Source organism: Notechis scutatus, chromosome 4 (genome assembly GCF_049901735.1).
Source record: "Notechis scutatus isolate UNSWTSFEM ecotype Mainland chromosome 4, rNotScu1.2, whole genome shotgun sequence".
NCBI lineage: Eukaryota > Metazoa > Chordata > Lepidosauria > Squamata > Elapidae > Notechis > Notechis scutatus.
The window spans coordinates 54041091-54065645 of NC_142012.1; the positions used below are offsets into that span (position 1 = coordinate 54041091).

Sequence of the window (24555 nt, forward strand, 5' to 3'; positions counted from 1 at the left end):
GGATGGTGGGGAATGGAAGGATTTATACTCCTTGCAGACAGCTGGTCATTTGCGTCCTTTTAGAGGGTTGTTGAGGCCACTTGGAAGTTTATCTGTGTCTTCAGGGTCATCTGAGTGGTGTAAATGGGTGTGGAGCCTTCTTTCAGCAGTTCCAAGAAGGTGTCCTAGGTCAAACTTGTTAAGCCTGGATTCCCCAACGGGTGTTAAGGAAAACAAACTAAACAGAATGTGCAGCGAAGTCAGATAGGAAGACAGGTAAATGTGTGAGATAAGTTTTTCTAGTTAACACGCAGTAAAAATACAGATACGCTTGTGCTATCAAAAATATTGTTTATTCCATTTAAGAATTATAGCATAGTCAAATGTAACGGTCCATTAGTCATATATCAATTTCAGTCAAGTCTTGTCAGGGATACTCTATTTGCAAAGTCCGTGTTGAATAGCCAATGTCAGTTCACTTACAATAAATCAGTCAATCTTTATCTTCTCTCAGTTGAGAAAAAATCAACACTCCTACAAGAACGCAGTCATCAATCCATCCAGTAATTAGGGATCGGTAAGCCAGAGAGAGTGAGCTGGAATTGCCTCGCTTCTTATATAGTGCTTTTACAACCACACCCTTAATTACATTCTTGCAGTTAAAGTTACACACACTTTAACTAACAAACCATGATACCTTATTTATTATTTTTACCCAAACCAGTTAGGGTAAACAATGTTATCCCTAACAAAACTGTAGATGATGGTTAACAGAGGTAAGGATTTCAGGACGTTGTACGTTTTATTTTTAGAGAATCGTCCAGTATCTACATCAGCAAATATTTAATGGACGAAGGTGCCAGACTCCATATCTATGATCCCAAAGTACTGAAAGAGCAAATCATTCTGGATCTTTCTCACCCAGGTGTGTCTGAGGATGACCAAGGTGAGTGGGATGAGCTTTCTACAAATGTTTGAATCTCAGAAAGGAGACAAGTCTAAAATAAGTGAGATGAACAAAATAAAAAATAAAAAAATCAGAATATTTAAAAGCTTTTTTCATAATGCATGTCAAAATTGGGAAGAGAAAAGAACTGGAGTGATCATTGACCATAGAATAAACTGGTCGCTACCTGCATCCTGTAATTGAATTTTTTAAAAAATACAGTGTCAGAGGATTTGCAGCGTGACTACTATTATGAGACAACCCAGGAGCAAAACACAGCACACAGAGGCTTAAACATTTAACTGTGGTTTATATACAAGACATATACAGAAATAATGTGGTAGGCAAATACCTGGCAGGCAATCAATCTTCTTAACTCTGCATGGAGAACTCTACAATGGAGTAGGAATACAAGGAGAGAGAAGCACACCCTCTAATGGCTGCCTTATATAAACACCTCTTAAAGTGGTAAAGACTTCTGTGGACCCACTCATAGTCTTAAAACGGCAATACCCATGCTGATTCAGCCTTACATTGCATCAGCCTTACAGAAGCTGGTCAGCTCTTAAATCTCAATACCTTAACATACAGGTAACCCTTGGGGACTTCCGGTTTGAGCTTCTTCGGCAACAGACCGAAACCTCGTCTCTCCGAGGCTTCGATCCGTGCTCGCCGCTGGAGCACCCCGAGCCGGCTGGTTTCGGGGCTAAGCCATCCCGTAGAGTTGGTAAAGAGGGGGGAGACTGGCTGCAGGGTTGAGGAGAGCCACATCTCTCCTCCCCAGCTGGCCATTACTCCCTTTCTCGAAGGCGGTTGTAGCGGTGGTCAGAAATGGCCACCACAAAGAAGAACTCGACCAGAAAAGAATGTGCAGGAGGAAGATAAGAAGAGAAAGTTTGGTTGACCGGGTCAAACAGCAAAAGCAACGAATAAGGTACCCTGGAATTTAAACTTAACAACATTGTTTCCAAAGAAGATTTTGAAGCTGCGAAGGAGAGAGAGAAGGGAAAGGATTAGGTTTTTTTTCTTCCCTTCCTTATACTGACAGCTAAGAGACTTAAGCAAGAAACTGAAAAAAAAATCCACTTTGACATTAATAGGCATCTAAGCTGAAAATAAAAGTCAAAGGGATAAATAAAGATTTCTGGACATTTAAAAGTTTTTAAAAGCTGGAAAGGAGAGAAAAAAAGAATAAAGGGCAGGATCTGGAAAAATGGAGGAGACTGCCTGGAATTAAGGAATGGAACTGTAATTTAAAGGAACTTACAGTGAAACTTTAACAAGATTCCTCAAAGATACATTTTAATGGAAACTTGGTAACAAAATAATAGAAATAAGAGAAAGTGGAAAAAAGAAGCAAATAGAAACAGCCTTGGATTATTTGGATTACTTGGTGATTTTTGGTTTTTGCATCTAGATGACTAAAATTAACTGGGTGGTTGTTTAAAAGTTTTTAAAATGGTATCACTCTTAGAAGAACTGAAAACGGAACTTAAAAAATGGAAAGAAGACGCACAAGAAGGGAGAAGTTCTTTTGGCTTCTTAGAAATGGAGATCTGGAACTATGAGAAGCAACAAGAAACGCTTGCAGAACAAGAAGATTGGGACAAAGAAGAAGCCATCTTTAATGATCAAATAATTTTAAGTGGGGGGAGAAAAGGGGGAAAGAGAGTGAAAGGTTTAAGATTAGAAAAAACAACCAAAAACAAGAAGAACAATTTGAAAGATAAGTATAATATTAGAAAGCAACAGAAAGAGGGATTACAGATGAGAGAGTTAGAAGTAGAGGGATGAGGGGGTAAAAAGGGGAGGGAGAAGAAGAGGGGGAAGAAGGCAAGGAAAAGAAGTTGTAAAAGGCAGAAACAAGAAACGGAGAAACAGGGAAAAGATACAAGGATTGTAACCATAAGTTTGTTTAGAGATAATGGGTGAAAATTTAATTGTAAAAGGGATTCTGCAAAGGTACATAAGATAGCTTTGTTATATTACAAATAGAAATAACTTTAGAAAATATGATGATGGATAAAATATTTATTGTAATGCAGTGGGATGTTTGTTAATAAATAAATGAATTAAAATGATTGAGAGAATTAAAAGGGAACATTTTTAATTATTAGTAATGATTTATAAAAATATAAGTGAGAAATATGGGGAAAAAGAATTAACTATGGAAAGTTTATAAGTGTTCCCAAGGAAGTATGATATTCAATTGAAAAGAAATGTTAAAGATGTTAAGATTTTAATGCATATTAATGATAGAATTGAATTGGAATGGAATGTGTTTTATTTACATATATATATAATTTTTTCTTTTTAAGAATATAGTGTCTATTTTAAGAATGTACCAAGCAGAATTCAATTGGAAGTTATGTATTATATTGAATGCTATAATCTTAAAGCTATACATTGAAGCTTAAATAAGAGCTTGAATGGATAAAATTAAAGGATATAAAGATGTCATACTCTAATTGGTAACTATAGGGAAAAATTTGCTTAATAAGAAAAGATAATGTGAAATTGTAACAGGACAGACAAAAGTATAAATATAATGATTTGAATTGAGATAATTAAAACAAAGTTGAGAAAATTAGAAGAGGGGAAAAACTAGGTAGAAAATATAAAATGGTAATAAGATATGGAATAGAATATAAAAATGAGCATGAAATTGAGTTTTGTGTCTGTATGAAGAAGTGATAAGCTGGGACCATGCTATTTTCAAAAAAGATGGTTTTTTTGTATTTTGTTTTTGTGAAAACCCAAATAAAATTTTCAAAAAAAAAAAAAAGCATACAGGTAACCCTCAACCTGCAACCACAATTGAAGGCCTCCTGCCTGAGCAGAGGGCTGGACTAGAAGACTTCCAAGGTCGATTCTGATTCTGCCGTTTCTTTCTTATTTTATGCGTGTTGGTATGGATCACCAAGCAAAAGACCATTAAAATAGCACGAAAGCCGTTTGTACTAACGGAACCATGGGAAAATAATACGAATGGGAAATTGTTCTGTTTTTCCGCCAAGTGATTCAGCCTCTCCTCCCACAGAGACTCTCTTGGGCCGATGGATTTGACGCCAACTTCTCTCTCCTTCCTTCCCATTTTAGTCTCACGACTGGTCACCATCACTAAGGACCCCTACGAAGCCTGCGAGGAGGCCCACGCTCTTGTCATTTGCACAGAGTGGGACATGTTTAAGGTAAACGCAGATAAGTGCCACCTAAAGGTATCCCATGAGGCTCATTCCCATCGTTTGAAACATTATCTTGGGCGTCCTTTGCAGGAGCTGGATTACGAGCGCATTCACAAGAAAATGCTGAAGCCGGCTTTTATCTTCGATGGCAGGAGAGTCCTGGATGATCTCCATCATCAGCTGCAAGCGATCGGGTTCCAGGTATGATCTCCGACTGTCTCTCTGTCTGTCTCTGTCTCTCTCTCTCTCTCTTCCTCTCCCCCCTCCCTCCCTCCCTCCCTCTCTCTCCTTCCTTCTCTTCTCGATTAGTTTCCATCCATGGCTTCTTGTCCTGCCCTCAGGTGCTTTGGAGCAGTGATCCCCAACCTTTTTGATGCGCGCCCGGTACGGCATCAGCTGGGCGCCGCGCCCGGTACCGGCATCAACTGGCGCCGCCATCTTTTTGATGAAAAGTGCTTCGGTGACCTCACCGAAGCACTTTTCGTCAAAAGATGGCGGCGCTAGCGCTTCGGTGAGCTTTTCGGGTAGAAATGGCTTTCTACCCAGAAAAGCTCACCGAGGCTAGCCGCCATCTTTTTGATGAAAAAGTGCTTCCGGTGAGCTTTCTACCGGAAAAGCTCACCGGAAGCACTTTTTTACCAAAAAGATGGCGGCGCCCAGCAACCAGCGGCCCGGTAAGACTTGTTCCGCGGACCGGTACCGGCAGTTGGGGACCCCTGCTTTGGAGAATAGCTTGACCCCCCTCTTCTTTGGGACAGCCTCTCAAATACTGATTTCATTCTTCAAAAATGGTGAGGATCACCTCAGGGCAGCAAGGGCTAACCTTTTTGTCATCACGTGCTCCCTCCGCCCCCCTGCGCATGCACGCACACACACACCCTACTCCCTATGCATGAGCACACATCTCCCGCATGTGCCTCCACGAACAGGCATGGCAGATACCTGAAAATCAGCTGGCTGGTGGGAGAGGCGCGCGCGCAGGCACAGTGGAACTGAGCTGGGGCGACGGCTCGCATGCCGGCAGAGATGGCTCTGCGTGCCACTTCCGGCATGCATGCCATAGGTTCACCATCATGGGCTTAGAGTTTCCGGATTCCAACACTTAACCCCCATTTAAATCAGGAGTCTCGAGCCAAACTTCCACAACTTCAAAAGGATTTATTGGGAGTTAACATACCGGCATTGCCTGGGTGTAGCCGACTCTGAGACACATCATTCATTGTCATTCTTGACCCTGGTTTTCCTTCCACCCCCTGGGTGTATTGTAATTCATATTCTCCAATGGGATACGTCCATAGCCCAGAGTCATTGATCATGCTCTCTCGTTAGACTTTTGCGTAGCAGAAACTTCGGTCACCTAGTTACTATCTGTGAAAACATTTATGGAATGCAGTTTTGGTTTTGCAAGCTGTCGCACTGCTCCCCCTTCCCTTTCTGTTGGCAACTCTAAAAAGACCATAGAAATATTTTATGAGTTGACACTGGGTATGCTTTGCCAGCTGACTTTGTGTATTTTTTTTCCCTTTTGCTTCAGATTGAGACCATCGGAAAGAAAATTTCGGCCAAAAGAATTCCCTTTGCGTCATCCAGCGACATTCCGAAATTCAGCCTGCAGGACCCTCCTCTGAAGAAGCCCAGGGTCTAGGTTTCCTTGGTACAGAAAAGTTGGGATGAGAAGGAAAAACAGAAGAAAATAACAGGCACCTTTGAGCCTCAATAAAGCATTACAAATGATTTTTATTTTCAGAGGAGATTTCAATATCTCCCACCGAAACCCCCGCTTAATGCTCTGCTCTGGGCTAAACGAAGTTTAGTATTTTTGCATAGTGAAAAGGATTTTATATGAACGCCGTCATTATGTGGGACATTTTCAACCAGTTTCTCTTTTCTATAAGGTCTATTTTTCTAGCATTGTGACTTCTGCCAATGACATGTTAACTATACAATCATTGTGCTTTTAAATATTTTTTTAACGGAACCCATCAGCTTCGAACTTCCAAGATTTTAGGGTGGGTTTTTTTTTTTGCAAGATTTCACAGACTTCAACTTTAGCTTTGATGTCTTTGATTGAAAGTAGAAGAAAGCCATCCTATCCTATTTAATAAATAGTAACCTGTTAATTTAATGTAACATTACTCATGTTGGAAGTTTAAATTAGACTTGTGTGGTATGGAAGCCTCAAGCGAAGAGATACTTTTTTCCTGAGTGAAATCAAGGTTGGGATAATTTGCATAATAATAATGCTTATTCAGAGAAGACCCAAAATAAGGAATTATGAATTCTTCTCCCTCTTCAGTTACTGATATGTTGACCATCACTTTCAGAGGTTTCTACAGAAGCCCACCTTAGAAGCTCTAAACAAAACACCTTTCTTATTGTGGTTAAAAGCAGACTTGGAACTTTATAGTTCTGTCCAGATATGGAATTGACCTGATTTCAGTGCGCTACATTAAGCTGACTTATTGTAATCATGGTTTGCTGAATAAATCAAAGTTGGTCGTACAACACCGTAAGCCAAGGCCAAGCAAGGAAAGTTGGGTTTTAAGCACGCTGTGTGAACTGGGACACAGAACATCCTTAAGTATCTGGGAAAATTTGTTCGTTTTGCAGAATCTTAAATATTGTTTCACATTCTTATTACAAGACAGAGATTTGATTTATTTATTTTTTGCAGTTTGTTCCAGTAAACTACGACACATAATGACCAAAGGATGCTTCCATTTTTTGGTACCCACGGGAATAAATATAAAATTCGAATACCCATCACTGCAATGGGATTGTTTAATTCTCAACACATTTATAATGAACATAAACAAAACAGAAGTTCCCCTTTTTCCTTGGACAAGCTGCAAGCAACTCTTTGAGGGACTGTTTTTGTCAAACGGCCTCAAAATCAGCACGTTGATTCATTTTTGACTCGAACCTCATTCATACCTTTTATAAAGTGATCTTGTTAGTTGAGGAGGAAAAGATAATATTGTAGCTGAGCTCCAATCTAACAGTTTAATCAAGAATATCATTTACGGTACAGATGCTTTTAATCCTATTTATGGCCAATGACAAAAGCCGTTTATTGTGTTTTATGCAAACAGTGATAATGACTGAGAATTTCTTATTCCTAGGATTCTCATTGAAAAGACAGGTTAGCAATACAATGGGACCAATGGAGCAAGCAGTGATTATTGATGAGGGGAAAAATGCATATCCATCTTTTGATTCCTTAATGTGTGTGTGTCTCATTCTACTTCTGTTTTTCTTGATATGTTTGAACACCACTTACTGGATAATGACTGATATTTTTATTTGTACAATATGAGAACATGTTGGGGTCCAGGAACAAATAAAATATTTTGTATTCTTTTTTTTAATGAAGCAACGAAGGCTTCCAGGTTGTTGTAATTGGGTTGATCTGTGATATTGCCATCGGGAACACAAGGGAAAGAGTGCGATTCTTCTTTTCAGTCTTGGACGCATCAGATGTCCTTCTTCTTTCTCTTATGGATTAAGTTTTTCAAGAAAAATTCACCTGCGCAGCCCCAAGACAAAAGCAGACGTTTTAACCAAGCAGCAAAATCTTCCATTCCATTTTTGTCATTATTACAGGAAAATATAGGACAGCCATCAATTACAGGAGGGAACCTAAAGATGCAATGGAAGTTTTTGTGTGTGGGGGGGGAAAACCTACAATTTCAAGAGCATCTGGGATTTATAGTTTCTGTGCTATCTGATGCATCTACAAGTTTCAGCATAGTCAAAAAAAAGCAAAAGATATTTCAAAAAATTGATCCTCGTTTGGTTTTTAAAGCTAAATACTCTCCAAAATCTGCCAGTAACTCAGAAATTAGCTATTGGACCTCACAGGATGCTTCAAAAATGTAAACAGCTCTGAAAGAAAATCTATTTTTAAGCTTCTCAAATATAGCTGTCATTCACGAAGTAGAGCACAGTCTGATTTTAAAGAGCTTCCAAATGTTGCAAATTACATAGCAATTTACATCTAAACTACAGTAATCCTGGTTATAGTCTGCTGCACACTGGATTTATGAAGTTTCCATGAGGATCTAATTATGGATTAATAATTCCAAATGCAAAACACAAGCGGAGGAGAGGAGTTTCTGTTTCAGTTTCACAGCAGCAGCTTTAGTACAGAACAGTTGAGCTAAGCCACGTCCAGGCTCCTTGCTGTCTACTTATTCACACAGCAAATACTGTTTCAGTTTCCAAACAGCCCTCAACACACACACTGACAGGACGTTAGCCAGAGGAATACTGATGAATGCTGGTAGCTAGAGGCACAGTTTTCCTCCCCGAAAACTAAGTCCAACCACACAGTTTCGTAGCGAAGCACGGGTATCGAGCTAGTATAATATACTGGCAATAATTTAATTAATAATCCTTGAGCACTCTGTTGCACTCTGGATTCTGTGACAGTCCTGCTAATCAGACAACTCATTGTACCTGCTTTGTAAGAAGAACGCACAAGAGGCCCGCTAGCCGTGTAATGAAATCCGAGGTCACTTCCAACTTTCTCCCAGTATTTAAATTTCTCTGGAGTAACGTATTCTTCCACCTGGGGAAAAAAATGATATTATAAGGGCAGATGAGTTCAGGGTAATCTGAAAATGGATTGTTTTCCAACTGTTTTCACAAAAGCACTTTTTTTACAGGTTGCCCCGAACAACAGTCCGTTTAGGGAATGTTCAAAGTTACAGCACTGAAAAAAAAGTGACTTACGACCGCATTCCACACTTAACGACCGTTGCAGGTCATGTGATCAAAATTCAGACAACTTGGCAATTGGCTGATACAGCATTAGCCGTGTCCTCAGGATCAGGTGATCTCTTTTTGTGACCACCTGAGAAGGCAAGTCAACGGGGAAGCCAGATTCACTTAGCAACATATTACTAGTTTAACAAGGGATCCACTTAACAACGGTCTCACTTAACAATAGAAATTTGGGGTTAGGATACTAACCCTTTATTTACCCTGCATTCCCCGAAAATACGACCTACCCTGAAAATAAGTCCTAGCTTGATTTTACTACCCTGAAAGTAAGTCCTAGTTTGATATTTTGACACGTGTGCCCAATATAAGCCCTATCAGATCCATTCAAAATCCAAAAAAAGTCACTCTTAGACTCCATTATTCTAGAGAAAAAGAACTTTTACTGGAAATCAAGTGGTAGCATCAAAGGAATTCTAGATCTGAGGAACTGCGCGCGAAAAACACATATAGAAAGTGATGGCAACGTTCCCACCCACAATACTTCAAACGGTCCATCCAATCAAAGATGTGTATAATCTCATGTGGGGCATCTTCAGGTGGTGATGCAGACATCTGGCCGTTGACCTTGGCCTAATTTGATAAAGGGCCCCAGTTGCACAGTAAGCAAGCAAGCAACCAACCATAAACAATAAAAGTTTTCCCCCAAGTTATACAGTTCATTCTCTAACGCCTCCACCACATTTCCCACCCCCACAAAGCCAATTATTTCACCCTCCCCCCCTTACTATGGCAGCCGAAAGATGCGAAAGGGAAAGAAATCTTGAAAGCTGACAAGCCCTACCCCCAAAATAAGCCCTAATTAAGATCCCACCCACTCCAGGGTGCACGAGTAAAAATTAAACTAGGGTGGGGATCGGGGGGTGGAGCTGCCCTACTACTTACCTTTGGACCGATGTAGCCTGGCCTCGCAACCCCCAACACCTGCCTGGCCGACCCATTTCTTCTGCAGCTGGCAAGGGTTAGGGTTAAGGTTAGGATCGATCCAGAGCTCTGTTATTGCCTGCAGAGGCCTTCAGGAAAGCCTTGCCAGCCGCAGAAGTAGTTCCTGAAGGCCTCTGACAGCAAAAAGGAGGCCGGGGGCGACGCACGCAAGTGAGGTTAGTCAGAGGATGATGCCCCCCCCAAATAAGACCTGGTGCCTTTTTTTGGTGGCAAAAAATATATGACAGGGTCTTATTTTTTGGGGAAACACGGTAGTTTAGAGCTATTTTAAGGGCAGAATCCCTTTCCTTATGCAAAAGGGAAAGGAAAAAATGATCCTTTTGGGTCCTCTATTAAATCTCACAGCTGGGTAAACAGCTGTTTAAACACTCTTTAATACCGCCCCCCTGGTTCTTTTGTAAGGAATTGCAGAGCTTGCTGCTACTGTCATAGTATGCAACATGTCTGAATTTGAACTATTCGGAAATTGAACCATCTTGTTAAACGTTTGAAAGGTCCCATCTCAAACGTGAAACAACGATTTCAAAGACCAAAAAAAAAAAAAAAAAAAAAGGAGTTCTTGAACATTTTCAAACCTTCAAAAAGGGCTTTTTGGAGGCTTTCAGGCGTTATTTGGATCGTGGTATTGTTTCCAAACTGCTCCAAACACCTGCTTTGCGCTTGGGGAGGGATATTACCAGCCGAACAACTGGGTCTCCATTCAAAATGTTTATTGTCAGCAGTACGATGCAATTTAATATTAGTCCAGCTATTTTCCAACAGGTTTTTATTGTGGTTCGCTGGCAGCCTGTGCAGACGGCAGCGAAATCGGACAGTGGGGAAGAACAGGGACCAAACTGGGAGTCTGGAGAGGACTCAGATGAGGGTCCTGCATCCGATGCAGAGACGGGGCCAGGACCATCTGGGAGTGGGGTGCTGCCTCTGGACCCTTTGGAGTCTGGCAGCAGCGAAGCAGAGGAACAAAAGAAGCCTGTTTCTAGTGCACATGTGCACAGAGCTGCCAGAAGGCAAGAGCAGCTAAGACAAAAGGGGCGACTCAGGAGGAAGGCTTGGAGGTGATTGCCCCTCCCATAAGGTATAAAGGAAATGCAAAGGTAGAGAAACCTTTGCAGGAAGCAAAGTCGTTCACTCTGTTCGGATTAAACCTTGAAACTCTGTATTGACTTTTTATTTGGTTGGTTTTTTTACAGTTAATTTGACACTTTACTTGTTGGCAGCAATTCAAAGGAGAGAAAGGTGGGTGCTTATCTCGAGGGACTGTTTGGGACTCATTATGGGCTGAGAATGAACATAATTCCCAGCTGTTGAAATAAAACAAGGGTTGTTTGGACTAAGCGTGTGCTTAATTACGGTCTCAGGAAGTCTTGGTCAGAACAGCTTTAGAGTATCAGAAGCAATGAACAGCCTTCAATCTTCCAGTTAGTTCTAAAATAAAATACCTTCAGATGCCGTTTTGTTGGCTGCATATACTGTCCCAGGGTCAAGCAATCCACATCGGCTTCACGTAATCCTATTTTGTTGTTAAAAATAGATATTTTTAGTAATTGACAGAACCAGGATTTGGCATTTTTCCCCCTATTTTTTCTTTTCTTTTTTTACAATTATTTTAGTTTACAAACCTAGCTAATCCTCAACTTACAACCAGAGTTGAATCCAAAATTTCTGGGGCTAAGGGAGACCTTTGTAAAGTGAGTTTTACCCCATTTTACAACCTTTCTTCCTGTGGTTGTTAAGTCAATCCTTGCAGTTGTTAAGTGAGGAACACAGTCGTTAAGTAAATCTGGCTCTCCCCCCCCCCCGATTTTGGTTGTGAGAAGCTCGCAAAAGGGGATCACATGACTCTCGGGATGTTGAAACTGTCATAAATATGAATCAGTTGCTAAGTGCCTGAATTTTAATCACGTGGCCACATGTCAACTCATAAAATATTTCTCTGGTCTTTAGAGTTGCCAACAGAAAGGGAAGGGGGAAGCAGTGGGCAACTTGCATTCCATAAATGTTTTCGAAGATAGTAACTAGGTGAGCGAAGTTTCTGCTGTGCAAAATTCTAACTGGAGAGCATGATTGATGGTTCTGGGCTATGGATGCGTCCCATTGGAGAATAGGAATTATGATACACCCAGAGGGTGGGGGGGAAACCAGGGTCAAGGGTGACAATGAATGATGTATCTCAGAGTCGGCTACACCCAGGCAATGCCGGACATGTTAACTCCCAATAAATCCTTTTGAAGTTTTGGAAGTTTGGCTCAAGACTCATGCTTTAATTGGGGGCAGCTGCCGGAATCCTGACAACATGGATGATGCAACGGTCCAAAGTCTGAAAAATGGTCATAAGTCACTTTTCAGTGCTGTTGTGACTTTGAGCTGTCACTCAATAAAAGTGGTGTAACTACCTATATACCAGGATACAGGTAGACTTAATTCAAACTAAGGAAAATGTAAGAAGTAAAGAAAGAAAGAAATGCAGAGAGATAGAAAAATGGGAAAGGAGGTAAGGTGTAAAAAATAAAAATAAAAAAACCCCTAACCCTTCTTTTGTACATTTTTGTAATGCGAATCCTCTACAGGCAAGTCCTCGTGGTGCAACCGACTCTGAGACACATCATTCATTGTCACCTTTGACCCTGGTCTTTCTCCCCTCCCCCCCGGGTGTATCGTGAATTCATATTCTCCAATGGGACACGTCCATAGCCCAGAGTCATCAATCAGGCTCTCCAGTAATAATCTTGTGCGCCAGAAGCTTTGGACGCCTAGAAATCATCCATGGAAGCATTTAAGGAATGCACTGCTTCCCCCACTCCCTTTTCTGCTGACATCTCTAAAAGGCCAGAGAAATATTTTTGAGTTGACACCTTGACTTCACAACAGTTCATTTAGTGACCGTTCAAAGTTACGACGGCGCTGGAAAAAGTGACTTATAACCTTTTTTCCCACACTTACGACAGTTGCAGCATCGTGGGGTCACGTTTTGTGACCTTCTGACAATCTAAGTCAACGGGGGAAGTCAGATTCGCTTAACAACCTGTTACCAACTTAACGGCATTGATTCACTTAACAACGATGGCAAGAAAAGTCGTAAAAGGAGGCAAAACTCTACAAACATTTCCATTTAGCTACAATAGAATTTGGGGGGGTTCAATGGTGGGTCGTTCAGTCGAGGAGGAGCTGTCTACAACACACATAAATAGGGGTGGGGCCTAGATTCATTGTTGTTGTTGTTATTATTATTATTGACCCTCTACTTTAACCATCCCCTCTCCTCTCCACTTACTTTTCAGGGTGGCGTGCAGCTGTTCGTCGGTCTCACCCAGGCCGAGCATGATTGACGTTTTAGAAATCACCTTCGGCTGAACTTCCTTGGCGCGCTTCAAAACGCGAATGGATTGCTCGAAATTGGCCCGTGGATCCCGAACTTTGCTGCAAGGAAAAAAGGAAGGGAAAAGATTTTAGCCTAACACAGGTAAAACAGCTGGACGGATCTTAGGTTTGTTGCAGCTCTGGCTAAGTCTGGGGGAGGGGGCCTTCACAAATGTTAGCTACCGGTTGCTGGGTGGGCATGGCCATGGTGGGCGTGGCCTAGTTGGCTTCCTGCACTACCCTGGGCTGCAGAGACTATGCTCAAGCCCCCGGGAGGACGATAACAGCCTCCCCGGGCTCCAGAGGCCCCCTGGAGGCCAGAAATGGACCTGTTTCCAGCTTTTCAGAGCCTCTGCGAGTACTGTTTTTTCGCCTTTCCTGAACCTCCACATGGGCCCTGTACTTACTGTCAACTAAAAAAATACTTCTTCGGTGTTTTTAGCTGCCAGCAAAAAGGAAGGAGGGAAAGTAGTGCATTCCTTAAATGCTTCAGGTAATTGCTAGGCAGCCAAAGCTGTTGGCGTGCAAGATTATTACTGGAGAGCATGGTTGATGACTTTTGGCTATGGATGTGTCCCATTGGAGAATATACATCCAGGAGGTGGGGGGAAGACTAGGGTTAAGGATGAAATGAATGATGTGTCGTAAGAGTCGGCTGCACCCAGATTACACCGACATGGTCACTCCTAATAAATCATTATCATTATTTTTTTACTCTGAGAGATGTGACTAGAGACTTATGATTTGAACGGAGGTGGTCTGTCAGATCCCTGACACTTACCTGGAAAAACGGGCCACGTGGGGACTCCTGGGAGGGGCTGGGCAGGGCCAGCCAGGGGGTGGGATTTGCCAGTTCACCGAACCGGCCATAAAATTAGCTATCTATTAGCTACCAGTTTGCCTGAACCGGGGAGAGCCGGTAGCAGCCCATCCTTGGGCTAAGTTTCATCCCTGCTCTGAGACCGAAAAAGATTGAGAACAGCGTTTCTCTAGCGTGCAACATTCAGATGGGTAGACTTCGACTCCCAGAATTCCCCAGCGCGCTTTGGGATTTGCTGCCAGGAGAGGCATAGAAGAAGAAAAAACAATTTAATGTACACCTTGGTTATTGAATGAAGGCCTTTTGAAACCTGCACGATCCATGTATATTAAGGGCCTGAAATAAAATCAATATTACCCTAGGTGCTGAAAATTGTTGACCTTTTAAGTAGGTCAAAATTGTGCGTTGCAGCACTGGCGGTTGCTTAACTGGCAAGAGGTCATGGGTGCTTCAAGCGCATTGTAAAAATAAACCCCGTTGTAACATTGAGGCTAAAGGAATGGGAAACCGCACCGTCTTGCTATGACAAGTTGGCAGCATCCTTCAAGTCAGGTGCTTTGCAGGTTTAAGGTATATAATGAAATGCTGGGCACTGGAACTCGAGGAGCAGCTCCCCGGAATGCGCACGGGGAGCACCGGAAACTGGAAGAGCAGCTCCCCAGCGTGCATGCACATGCTGGGAAGTTGAGCTTCCCGTTTCTGGCGCATATGCTCACACGAAAACCAGCTGGCCAGCGCACATGCACGCTAGGGAGATGCTTTTCCGGTTCCTGGCATTCCCATGCGCACGGAGACCAGCTGGCTGAAGTGCATGTGTGTGTGCTGGAACTCGAAAGAGCGACGGGGCGACGGCTTGCATGCCCAGAGAGATGGCTCTGCATGCCACTTCTGGCATGTGTGCCCTAGCTTCGCCGTCAGGGCCGCTACCCAATGTCCCTTTGAACGAGGACATTTTCTGGCTGTGAAGATCACCTCCCCTCACCTCTGCAATTCGGGAACCGTCTCCACGTTGTGGGCATAGACGTCCAATCCAGACGAAGCCACGGTCTCCACCGCTTCCAGGTCCCCTCGGAAGTCGGGCGTTAAGCATTCCACCAGAATGTTGGGATTCCTGCAAAGCAAGAAAACTGTGTAAACAGGGGTGGCCTTCAAAAATACCGGCAACCGGTCCTCTGGCCTCTGTGGTCGCCAACCAGTGGGCTAGGGACCACTGGTGGTCTGCGAGTAAATTTTGGTGGTCCGCAGAGAAATGTCCCCCCCAAAGCAATTAATCCAGGCTGCGTGGGAACACAAGGCTGCACCACCCACATGGCCCGCCCCACCCGCTGGCCCCCACCCTTCAGCCGAGCGCAAACCTTACCTTGAGTAGAGCCACGCAAGCCGGAACTGGAAGGTAAGACCAATGGCAGGGGAGGGAAATCCGCTCCGGGGTGGCTTGCTGGCGTTGGTGGGAAAGTCGGTCCCCTATTCCAGAGCTGCAGGAGTCACAGGACTGGCCCTTTGGTCATCCTGGAGCAGCTCCTCCGGTCCATGGCAGGCCAGTGCATCCGGGTGGAGGAGCAGCTACTCCGGGACGACCAAAGGGCCAGTCCTGTGACTATTGCAGTTCTGGAACATGGGACCGACTTTCTCACCAACGTCAGCAAGCCACCATCAGTCAAAATTCATATTAGTGGTCTGCGGGATTTAAAATTATGAGTTTGGTGGTCCCTGAGGTCCAAAAGGTTGGCGACCCCTGGTTTAGCCAGTGTAATCCCTCAAAGAGCCACAGATTTAACCAGGAATAATCCTGGTTGACACCCGGAAGCAGAACTGTAATGTTAATGGACCTCTGGCCACATTGGTAGTTACCTGAAGTCTTTTTACAATTTGAAATTACGGGTTTGGTGGTCCCTGAGGTCCAAAAGGTTGGCAACCCCTGCCTGGTTGCTAGGTGAGCCTGGCCATGGTGAGCATTGCCTAGTTGGCCTCCTGAACCATGGCGGGATGGGGGACGGGCGTTTTCTTCCTTCCCAGGTTCCGGAGGCTTCCCTTGAGCCTCCGGGAGGGCGAAAGTGGCCTCTCCCAGGTTCTGGCCCATTTTTTGCCCTCCCTGAGACTCCACGCAGGCCCTGCGCTTACCTGGCATCCAAACAGGCCTTGGGGCAGGTGGGTGAGGCCAGTCAAACCGCCCATAAAACTAGCTACGGGTTCTTCCAAACTGGGACGAACCCGTAGCAGCCCACCCCGTGCGTAAATATGCGGAAGAGTCGAGGAGACCGCGTGGAGGTAATCTGTCTTCAAAAATCAGGAGGGTTGTTTTTTGGTTTTTTTTTTGCCTTCGGCGTATTCCTATTTCCCCATACCTTTCTTTTAAGTGCGAGACGGTCTTCGCAAAGTGTTTGGCGCCTCCATCGGAAAGATCTGCAAAGAGGATTCTCAATGTCAACTCATAAAATTATTTCTAGGGACATTTTAGAGTTGCCGACAGAAAGGGGAGGGGGGGAAAGGGGTTTGAAAGAGCAGTGCGGCAGCTTGGAAACGGAAACTGCATTCCGTAAATAGCTTTTCAAAGATAGTAACTATGTGACTGAAGTTTCTGCCGCGCAAATATCTTACTGGAGAGCATGATTGATGGCTCTGGGCTATGGATGCGTCCCATTAGAGAATATGAATTATGATACACCCAGGGGGAGGGGGAAAACCAGAGTCAAGGGTGACAATGAATGATGACTCATATTTGACTCATATTTATCAGAGTCGGTTGCACCCAGGCAGTGCTGCCATGTTAACTCCCAATAAATCCTTTTGGAGTTTTGGAAGTTTGGCTCGAGACTCATGATTTAATTGGGAGTAGCTGCCAGAATCCTGACACTCGAGTTATTTCCCGTGAAGTTTCAATACAGGATTTCAGGCAGATCTGAGGAATTTTGTCACACGAGAATAATTTGTGCAATCAAAACCAACCGAGATGGAAACGGGGGCTAAGTAACATCAAGGGCAGGCAAGTGAAGCAAACTAAATACTACACTGAATGAACTGTTGTAAGTCCCCAACTTACAACAGTTCATTCAGTGACCGTTCGACATTACAACTGGGAAAAAAAAAGACTTTTATGACCATTTTTCATGCTTTTAAGACCACTGCAGCATCTCCATGGTCATGTGATCAAAATTCAGGCATCTGGCAACTGATTCATATTTATGACAGTTGCGGGGTCACGTTTTTGCAACCGTCTGACCAACAACGTCAATGGGGAAGCCAGATTCACTTAGCAACTGTGTTGCTGGCTTAACCGCTACAATGATTCACTTAACAACAGTGCCAAGGAAGATGTTCATGTTTACATCTTTCGTCAAACGGGGAAAGTTCTCTTAACAAATGCCTCGCATACCCAGAACAATCGCGGGCTCAATTGATCATCGTAAATCGAGGACTACTGGCATAATATTGTTGTGTTTTCTCTCCAGGCAAGAAATGTTGTGGCCTGACAGCAGCCAATGGAGGAGGTTGGGGAGGAACATGGGCCAGTCCTGGAGTCTGGGGAAGGCTCTGACGAGGGCTCTGCGTCGGAGGCAGAGATGGAGCCAAGGCCATCTGACAATTATCAGCTCCCTTTGGAGGCGGAGATCAGTGGGGAAGAAGAACAGCTGGAGCCTGTTCCCGATGTGCGCATGCACAGAGCTGCCAGGAGAAGGGAACAGTTACAGAAGAAAAATGGCCCCTCCCATAGGAAATAAAGAGGAGCGAAAGGGGAGTGGTGTTTGCAGGAGACAATTACTTCATTCCTGCATTCTTGCCAAGTATTGTGGCGTCTGAAAGATATCAGCCTGGCAACTCTCCAAGCCTGATAAAGGTCTGTAATTGAGAACTATCATGAAAGACTGTTGGCCGGGGCTTTGCTGGAGAAGAAATTCACTGTAAATTAAATAAAAGGGGTTTACATGTTCCTAAAAAATAAGGAAGAGGGGGAGTTTTTTACAGCTTGGAATATATGGTACAAATGGTTGTATAAAAAGGAAGTAAAGATGTCTAGTGAAACCGATTAAACAAACAAGGGAAAATGGAAATAAGGATCAATGTATATATAGCCATGTATGTAAAGTAATATAATTAATCAATTAAATACTGTATTATAATTGTAATAACATAAAAAAGTAAGGATCTAGGAAACGTTATAGATTTACTTGTAACAAATGACTTTAATTGACACGAATAGAAATGTATGAAAACTGCTATGAAAACGTTGCAAAAATGTGAGAACATGTTTCGCGTTTTTTAAAAAATATATTCTTTTTTTTTGTTTTGAAACTTTCAAAAAAACATATTAAAATAAATAAATAAATAAAAGGGGTTTATTGGGACGAGGAGTCAGTCGGCTTCGTGCTGTTGGGGGAAGCCAAGGTCAGACCAAGAAGTACAACTCACCATCCCTGTCTACAGAGGTCAAGACAACGTAATCCAGTCCCCATTCAGCAATTGCTTTGGCAGTGTTATGGGGTTCTTCGGGGTCCAACGGAGGAGGATTCCTTGACGTCTTCACCGAGCAGAAGCGACAGCCTCTCGTACACGTGTCCCCCATGAGCTAAAACAGATACCGGAAGTGACGAAACGGGCCTATGATTTGGCCTGAAAAGCCTTGCGGAGGCTTTTTCCAAGCCTCTGGGAGGCCGAAAAAAGGCCTCAAACCAGCCAAAAAAAATCAGCTGTGAGGCGCAGCGCAGGTAAGGGGTGGCAGGGGGATTGCGTGCGCATGCGCAGGGGGCGTAGGGAGTGGGCGGCCACATTGCATTCCAGGTGCTGGCACGCGATTGCGTGCATGCTAGTGCGTAGGCAATTTTGGGCACGGGAGCCCAAAAAGGTTAGCCACCCCTGGTATAGGAATTGTTGGGCTCCCTATGGTTTTAAGGCCAAGACCCTATGATGCTAGAGAAGGCTTGGCACACATGAGCTTCCCGCTCTGAATGGGCCTTTGGAGGTCGGTGATGAAAGCTTACCATGATAGTGGCTGTAGCAGTAGCGTATTCTCCTCCCCCCCAGCATTCTCCAATGTTTGGACACCTGGCCTCCTCGCACACCTAGCGTGAAGGACACCTTGATTAGCAGGAGAAAAGGAGCGACACCAGATTTATTTCTTCAAAAAAGTTAAGATTCTAGCTCTCTGGGTTTCTCCCTTGCAGCTATATGAGCTTTCTCGCCCCTAATGCTTGGTTCCCTAGTTGGGTCCTGAAACGTCTGCAAGAAAACCACCAAGTTCAGAGAGCACCGAGGACCCCACAGTCGTCCTTCCTCCTCCTACCCTTCTCCACTAAGCAAACCCCACTCCCTTCTTGATGTTACCTAGTTGGGTCATGAAACATCTGCAAGAAAACCACCAAACTCCAAGAGCACCAAACACTTTGCAATCTTCCTCCTCCTCCTCCTCCTCCTCCTCCTCCTCCTCCTCCTCCTCCTCCTCCCCTGTTCCTTCTCCACTCTGCAAACCCCACTCCTTCTAGCACTGATGATGTTACCTAGCTGGGTCATGAAACGTCTGCAAGAAAATCACCAAGCTCAGAGAGCACCAAAGACTTTGCAATCTTTTTCCTCTCCTCCTCCTCCTCCTCCTCCTCCTCCTCCTCCTCCTCCTCCTCCTCCTCCTCCTCCTCCTCCTCCTTCTCCTCCCGTTCCCTTTCCACTGGGCAAACCCCACTCCCTTCTAGCACTGATGATGTTTCCTAGTAGGGTAATGAAACGTCTGCAAGAAAACCACCAAGCTCAGAGAGCACCAGGGGACCAAACAATCTTCCTCCTCCCCCCCTGCTCCTTCTCCACTCTGGGCAAACCCCACTCCCTTCTAGCACTGATGATGTTACCTAGCTGGGTCATGAAACGCCTGCAAGAAAATCACCAAGCTCAGAGAGCACCCAGGGCCCCACAGTTCAGTCCTGAGCTACAAATATCCTCTTCTATTGAAACCTCCAACTGTCGAGAGATAGCTTTAGCGCCCTGCAGATACTTTTGGAAAAACAGAAAGTACTTAAAATGGCCAGTGAGAACTAAGAATATAAGCTAAAGGAATTGGAAAATGTAAGGGAACTTTTCATGAAGAACTTAAAACGGATATTTTGTTTTGTTTAAATGACTGAAACAAGTGACTGCTGTTCTGTATTTCCATCACATTCAGCCCAATCCCATCTCCTTCATATAAGGAAGAAAAAGAGGAGAGAAATATAAAAATTTCCCAAACCAGAACAAAGTGTTGGTACTGCACCTACCGTATGTAGATTTAAATTGCGCAACGTGTTCTTCAGTTTATTATAATTTTTTCCAATGGGGATCTCAGTTTTCAACCAAGGAGGAAGCCGTAACCTAAAAATCAAAGCTTATTTTGGTTCACCAAGTATCTCAGTTTGGAAATGGTGTTTTTTTCCCCTTTCTTTCTGTACCAATCCTGTTCCTGATGTGCGCATGCGCAGAGCTGCCAGGAAAGGGAATTTAAGGAACAAGGGTCAACTCGGGAGTGAAGGTACAGGTGGACGGGGAATGCCCTCTCCCATAGGGAATAAAGGAGGAGCGAAAGGGGAGTGGTGTTTGCAGGAGACGATTAGTTCGTTTAATTAGTGTGAAGATCTGTTCCTGACTTCTTGCCAAGTAATTGCTGCTACAACGTGGCGTTTGGAAGATATCGGCCTGGCAACTCTCCCAGCCTGATAAAGGTCTGTGGTTGTAATTCACCCTTGAAAGACTGTTTGCCGGGACTTTGCTGGATGCGAATGAGAGGAACTCACGTTAGCCTAATAAAAAAGGGGGGTTTCGTCGGGACGAGGAGCCGACTTCGTGATTTGGCGAAGCCTAGGTCTGAACAAAAAAGACCATCGATTCCAATCCCTGGGCCAAAAGGCTAACCAACAAGGCTAACCTGGGTCTGAATTGGTTAACAACAAACGAGCCTGAAGATTTCTCCATACCTTTCTCCTTTTTGACGCTTTAAATGGCCTTTATATTCTGCCCACTTGGTTTTGTCCGAAAGTTCCCCAGATACGAAATCCTTCAAATCAGGGCCCTCTTGAAAATGTCCCATCTGGGCTTCTGGCACCGAATTCGAACTTGACATTTTCAACTGGTTTCCAAACACCTAGAGGGGAAAAAAAAAATGCCATTGCTTTGCAAACGTGACATACAAGTAATTCTCGACTTAAGACCACAATTGAGCCCAAAGGAATGCTGCTAAGTGAGATAGTTGTTAAGTGAGCTTTGCCCCCATCTTAGAACTTTTCTTGCCGCTTTAGTTAAGCGAGTAGTAACTCTGTTGTTCCAGTCCCAGATTTGTAATAGCATTGTAGAAGGTTGTGTGTATGATTTCAGTTGTACATTCATTTAGGGTCCAGTCAATATGAGGTAGATTGAAATCACCAAGAAGGATAAAAGGGTATGCGTGGCTTACTTTTGATACAGTCAGCATGGTAGTCAATATACAGGTCCTTCTCTCCATTGTCTAGACGGTTTTTGAGTTCGATAGCGGAGTACGGGAGCGGGCACGTTGCTGTATGGTTAGGTCAGGGCAACAACGGAGGTTCTTATGGTTGGTGTTGGTTTTGGCGAGTGAGTTTATAGTATAAATGAATTTACGTTTGCTTGATTCATTTTTGCAAATGACTCTGCACAGGCGTGGGGTCACAGAGCTGAGTTCACAGAGTTCACAGAGTTCACAGAGTTGTGAAGTAACCCTGGCTTCCCCATTGCCTTGGCTTAAGTAGTAGGTCGCAAAAGGGGATCACCCAACCCCTGGGATACGGCAACCGTCATAAGTATGAACCAATTGCTAAGCATCTGAATTTTGATCAAATGATCACAGGGATGCTGCAAAGGTCGTAAGTGTGAAAAACGATCAGAAGCCACTTTTTTTCAGTGAGGTTGTAACTTTGAACGGTCCCTAAACAAAACCGTTGTAAGTCAAGGACTACTTGTAGAGCGTTTTTCAACACCGCACAGTAGTTTTTATAAGAAAATTCGCTTTAAAAGCTTCACTCACATAATTAGAATTGATTGCCTTGCTAGTCATACCGCAATATTTCTTTTTTTCCTTAGCACCATGTCAGGGACCAACAGGTGGTCCTCGACTTACGACAGTTTGTTTAGTGACTGTGTCAGAGCGTTTGCAGCGTGACTACCATTATGAGATAACCCAGGAGCAAAACACAGCACACAGAGACTTAAGATATTTAACAGTGGTTTATATACAAGATGTCATGCCCTTGTTAGAATCAGACTCTGAGGGAGAGGAGGAACAGCCAACAGGGAGTAGAGGTGGGGCTCCAGAGGTTGTGGAGGAGCCTGGGGAAGGGCAGAGGCCGGCTGGGCAGTCAGAGGAGGACCCAGGCCCATCCCCTATCCATCCTAGGACTTGCAGGGAGGAACAGAGAAGGAAACAACTTGGCTTACGAGAGAGGAAGCAGCCATGATCCCCCTCATTGGTTGCAGCTGGGGAGAATAGTATATAAGAGAGATGATTACAACACAGTGTTGCCAGAAGCAAAGCGTGTGTTATTCTGGGCTGAAGTTACCTTGGTTGGTGTCCTTCCAACAGGCTGTGCCTTGTTATCTCCTTGCAGTTGGTAATTACTTATCCTGGTCTGTTGTGGAATTTCCTTCATTGTAGTTTGTTTTAGTTTTTCATTTCACCTCTATCTACTCATTAAGTTCAGACTGTATTGCTTTCTTTTGAAGACTACTTTTGAGTAAGTATTATCTCCAACTGAGAATTATTGAACAGTGGGGCCAAGTTGGAGGCATTAAGGACATTTATTTACGTTTTGGATTTTGTTACGTTTGTGTTACACTTAGGATCATCACCCAAGACATATACAGAAATAAACATGGTAGGCAAAATACCTGTGATGACCCAAAGGGGCGTGGCACAAAGGCCACACAGTCAGATAATCAGTAGGAGTCCCTTTATTAGCTCCAACTTTGCCCCCAGTGTCCTGGTTACCTTCTGGGCTGGAGAATAACTCACCCAGGAACAGCCTTTGACTGCAGAGAACCAAGTCCAAAACATGGTCAACAAAAACTGTAACTATAAGTCCAATCAAGGCAAGATGAGGTAATTAGTCCGACAGGGCAGGAGCAGGAATTCCAGACTTGAAGATACAGCAGTATTTCAGCATGGTTGGGAAGATGCCAGGAACACAGATAACCAAAGTCAACACAAGATAAACTCACGTTTGTTCCCAGCAGACACCGCACTCAGCTTGCATCTCTTTTAAACTCCCTTCCCAGGTATGGCTAATGAAGAGAATCAGGGCCCTTTCCTCCACCGTAAGCCACCCAACCCACATTGTTCCCTTCTCCATTCCTCCCTGCGTGCCCTAGGATGAAGAGGGGGTGGGCTTGGGTCTTCCTCTGAACTCCCTCTCCCTTGTTCTACCTCTTCCCTGCTCTGCCCAGTCGGACTTTGCCCTTCCCCATTTTCCTCCACAGTCAAAGTTGCCACACTCCCACTCCCTGTCAGCTGTTCATCTTCCTCCTTGGATTCAGACTCTGACAGGGGCATGACAATACCTTTACAAGCAATCTTTCTTCTACAGGGAGAACTTCTGCAAATGAATGCAAGACACAAGGAGAGAAAATCACACCCTCTAAGGGCTTCCTTTATATAAACACCTCTTAAAGGGGTAGAACCCATCCCCAGTCTTAAAGGGAAATACCCATGCTATGCTGATTCATTCTTATTGTGTCAGCCTATATTGCATTAGCTTCACTGCTGGTCAGCTCTTAAATCCCAAGACCTTTCAGAGTTATAGAGGCATTGAAAACAAATGTGACTTGTGACTGTTTTTCACCCTTACGACCTTTGCTGCGTCCCAAGGTCACGTGATCCCCTTTGCCAACCTACTCACAAGCAAAGTCCATGGGGGGAAGTCAGGTTCACTTAACGACCAGGTTACTAACTTATCAACTGCAGTGATTCACTTAATATCCATAACAAGGAAAGTCGTAAAATGGGGCAAAACCCCACTTAACAGAAATGTCAGGCTCAATTATGGTCGCAAGTCGAGGACTACCTGCCTTTAGCTTGCCAATGTGTGTTTGGATTTTTCCCCCTGCCCTGGGATCTCCTGGTGGTGCCTCATCCACCCGTAATCCAGATGAGACGCTATTACGCTTTCCAGATCAGCCCAGGTCGCCTCCTCAGGGGTGGATTTCCACCAAGGGCGACCGGACGGCCCTTCCTACCTCGCAGGGACGTTGTGCGGGCAAGGATACTGGGGCAGCCGCCGCGAAACGGGGAAAATGGGGCAAAGAGAGAGGCCTCTCACCGGTTTGCCCTCCGCTACCAGCCTCGTGAGGCTCCTCGGGGCGAAGGCAGCGCAGGGGAGCCCGCTACCGAGCAGCCACATGTCGGTCGTCCTCTTAGCCCGGCCGCTGCCACCACGACCCCCTCCCCGTCTCCGGGCCGAAGTCCCTCAATGGGCAACCTCGGCGCTCGGCTACTTTTCCTTTCCGCCCGGCGATCAACTGATCGCGCCTGCGCGCAGGCCTTTCCCTTCCCCCCCAGCGGTGTCGTCATCAGAACGCGC

At 44.4% G+C, this 24555-nt stretch overlaps 2 protein-coding genes across 5 annotated transcripts in view; one reads left to right on the forward strand and one right to left on the reverse strand.

The window, feature by feature from the left end:
• The window catches only part of UGDH (UDP-glucose 6-dehydrogenase), a 28673-nt gene extending 21187 nt beyond the window's left edge, over positions 1-7486 (forward strand). Inside the window, exons 9-12 of one of the 2 annotated variants that reach the window (XM_026675322.2) lie at positions 792-925; positions 4025-4116; positions 4201-4311; positions 5645-7486. In XM_026675322.2, coding sequence (XP_026531107.2) covers positions 792-925; positions 4025-4116; positions 4201-4311; positions 5645-5755 — 448 coding nt within the window. In that variant the 3' untranslated portion in view covers positions 5756-7486. The remainder of the gene's footprint in view (positions 1-791; positions 926-4024; positions 4117-4200; positions 4312-5644) is intronic. The other variant, XM_087965813.1, reaches the window with a different exon arrangement.
• Positions 7407-24542, reverse strand: LIAS (lipoic acid synthetase). Of its 3 annotated transcripts, none has more exons than XM_087965815.1 (11): positions 24295-24542; positions 20944-21110; positions 20251-20344; positions 18991-19071; positions 18422-18578; positions 16360-16417; positions 14997-15125; positions 13109-13254; positions 11277-11347; positions 8569-8680; positions 7407-7636 (listed from the first exon to the last, which is right to left on the reverse strand). In XM_087965815.1, exons 1-11 carry the CDS (start codon positions 24373-24375, stop codon positions 7584-7586), a joined length of 1149 nt encoding a protein of 382 aa, XP_087821941.1. In that variant the 5' UTR covers positions 24376-24542; the 3' UTR covers positions 7407-7583. The 3 variants fall into 3 exon arrangements, with proteins under 3 accessions (XP_087821941.1, XP_087821942.1, XP_087821940.1); XM_087965816.1 differs by lacking the exon at positions 24295-24542 and adding an exon at positions 23537-23694; XM_087965814.1 differs by lacking the exon at positions 24295-24542 and adding an exon at positions 22540-22649.
• Positions 24543-24555: the final 13 nt, after the last annotated feature.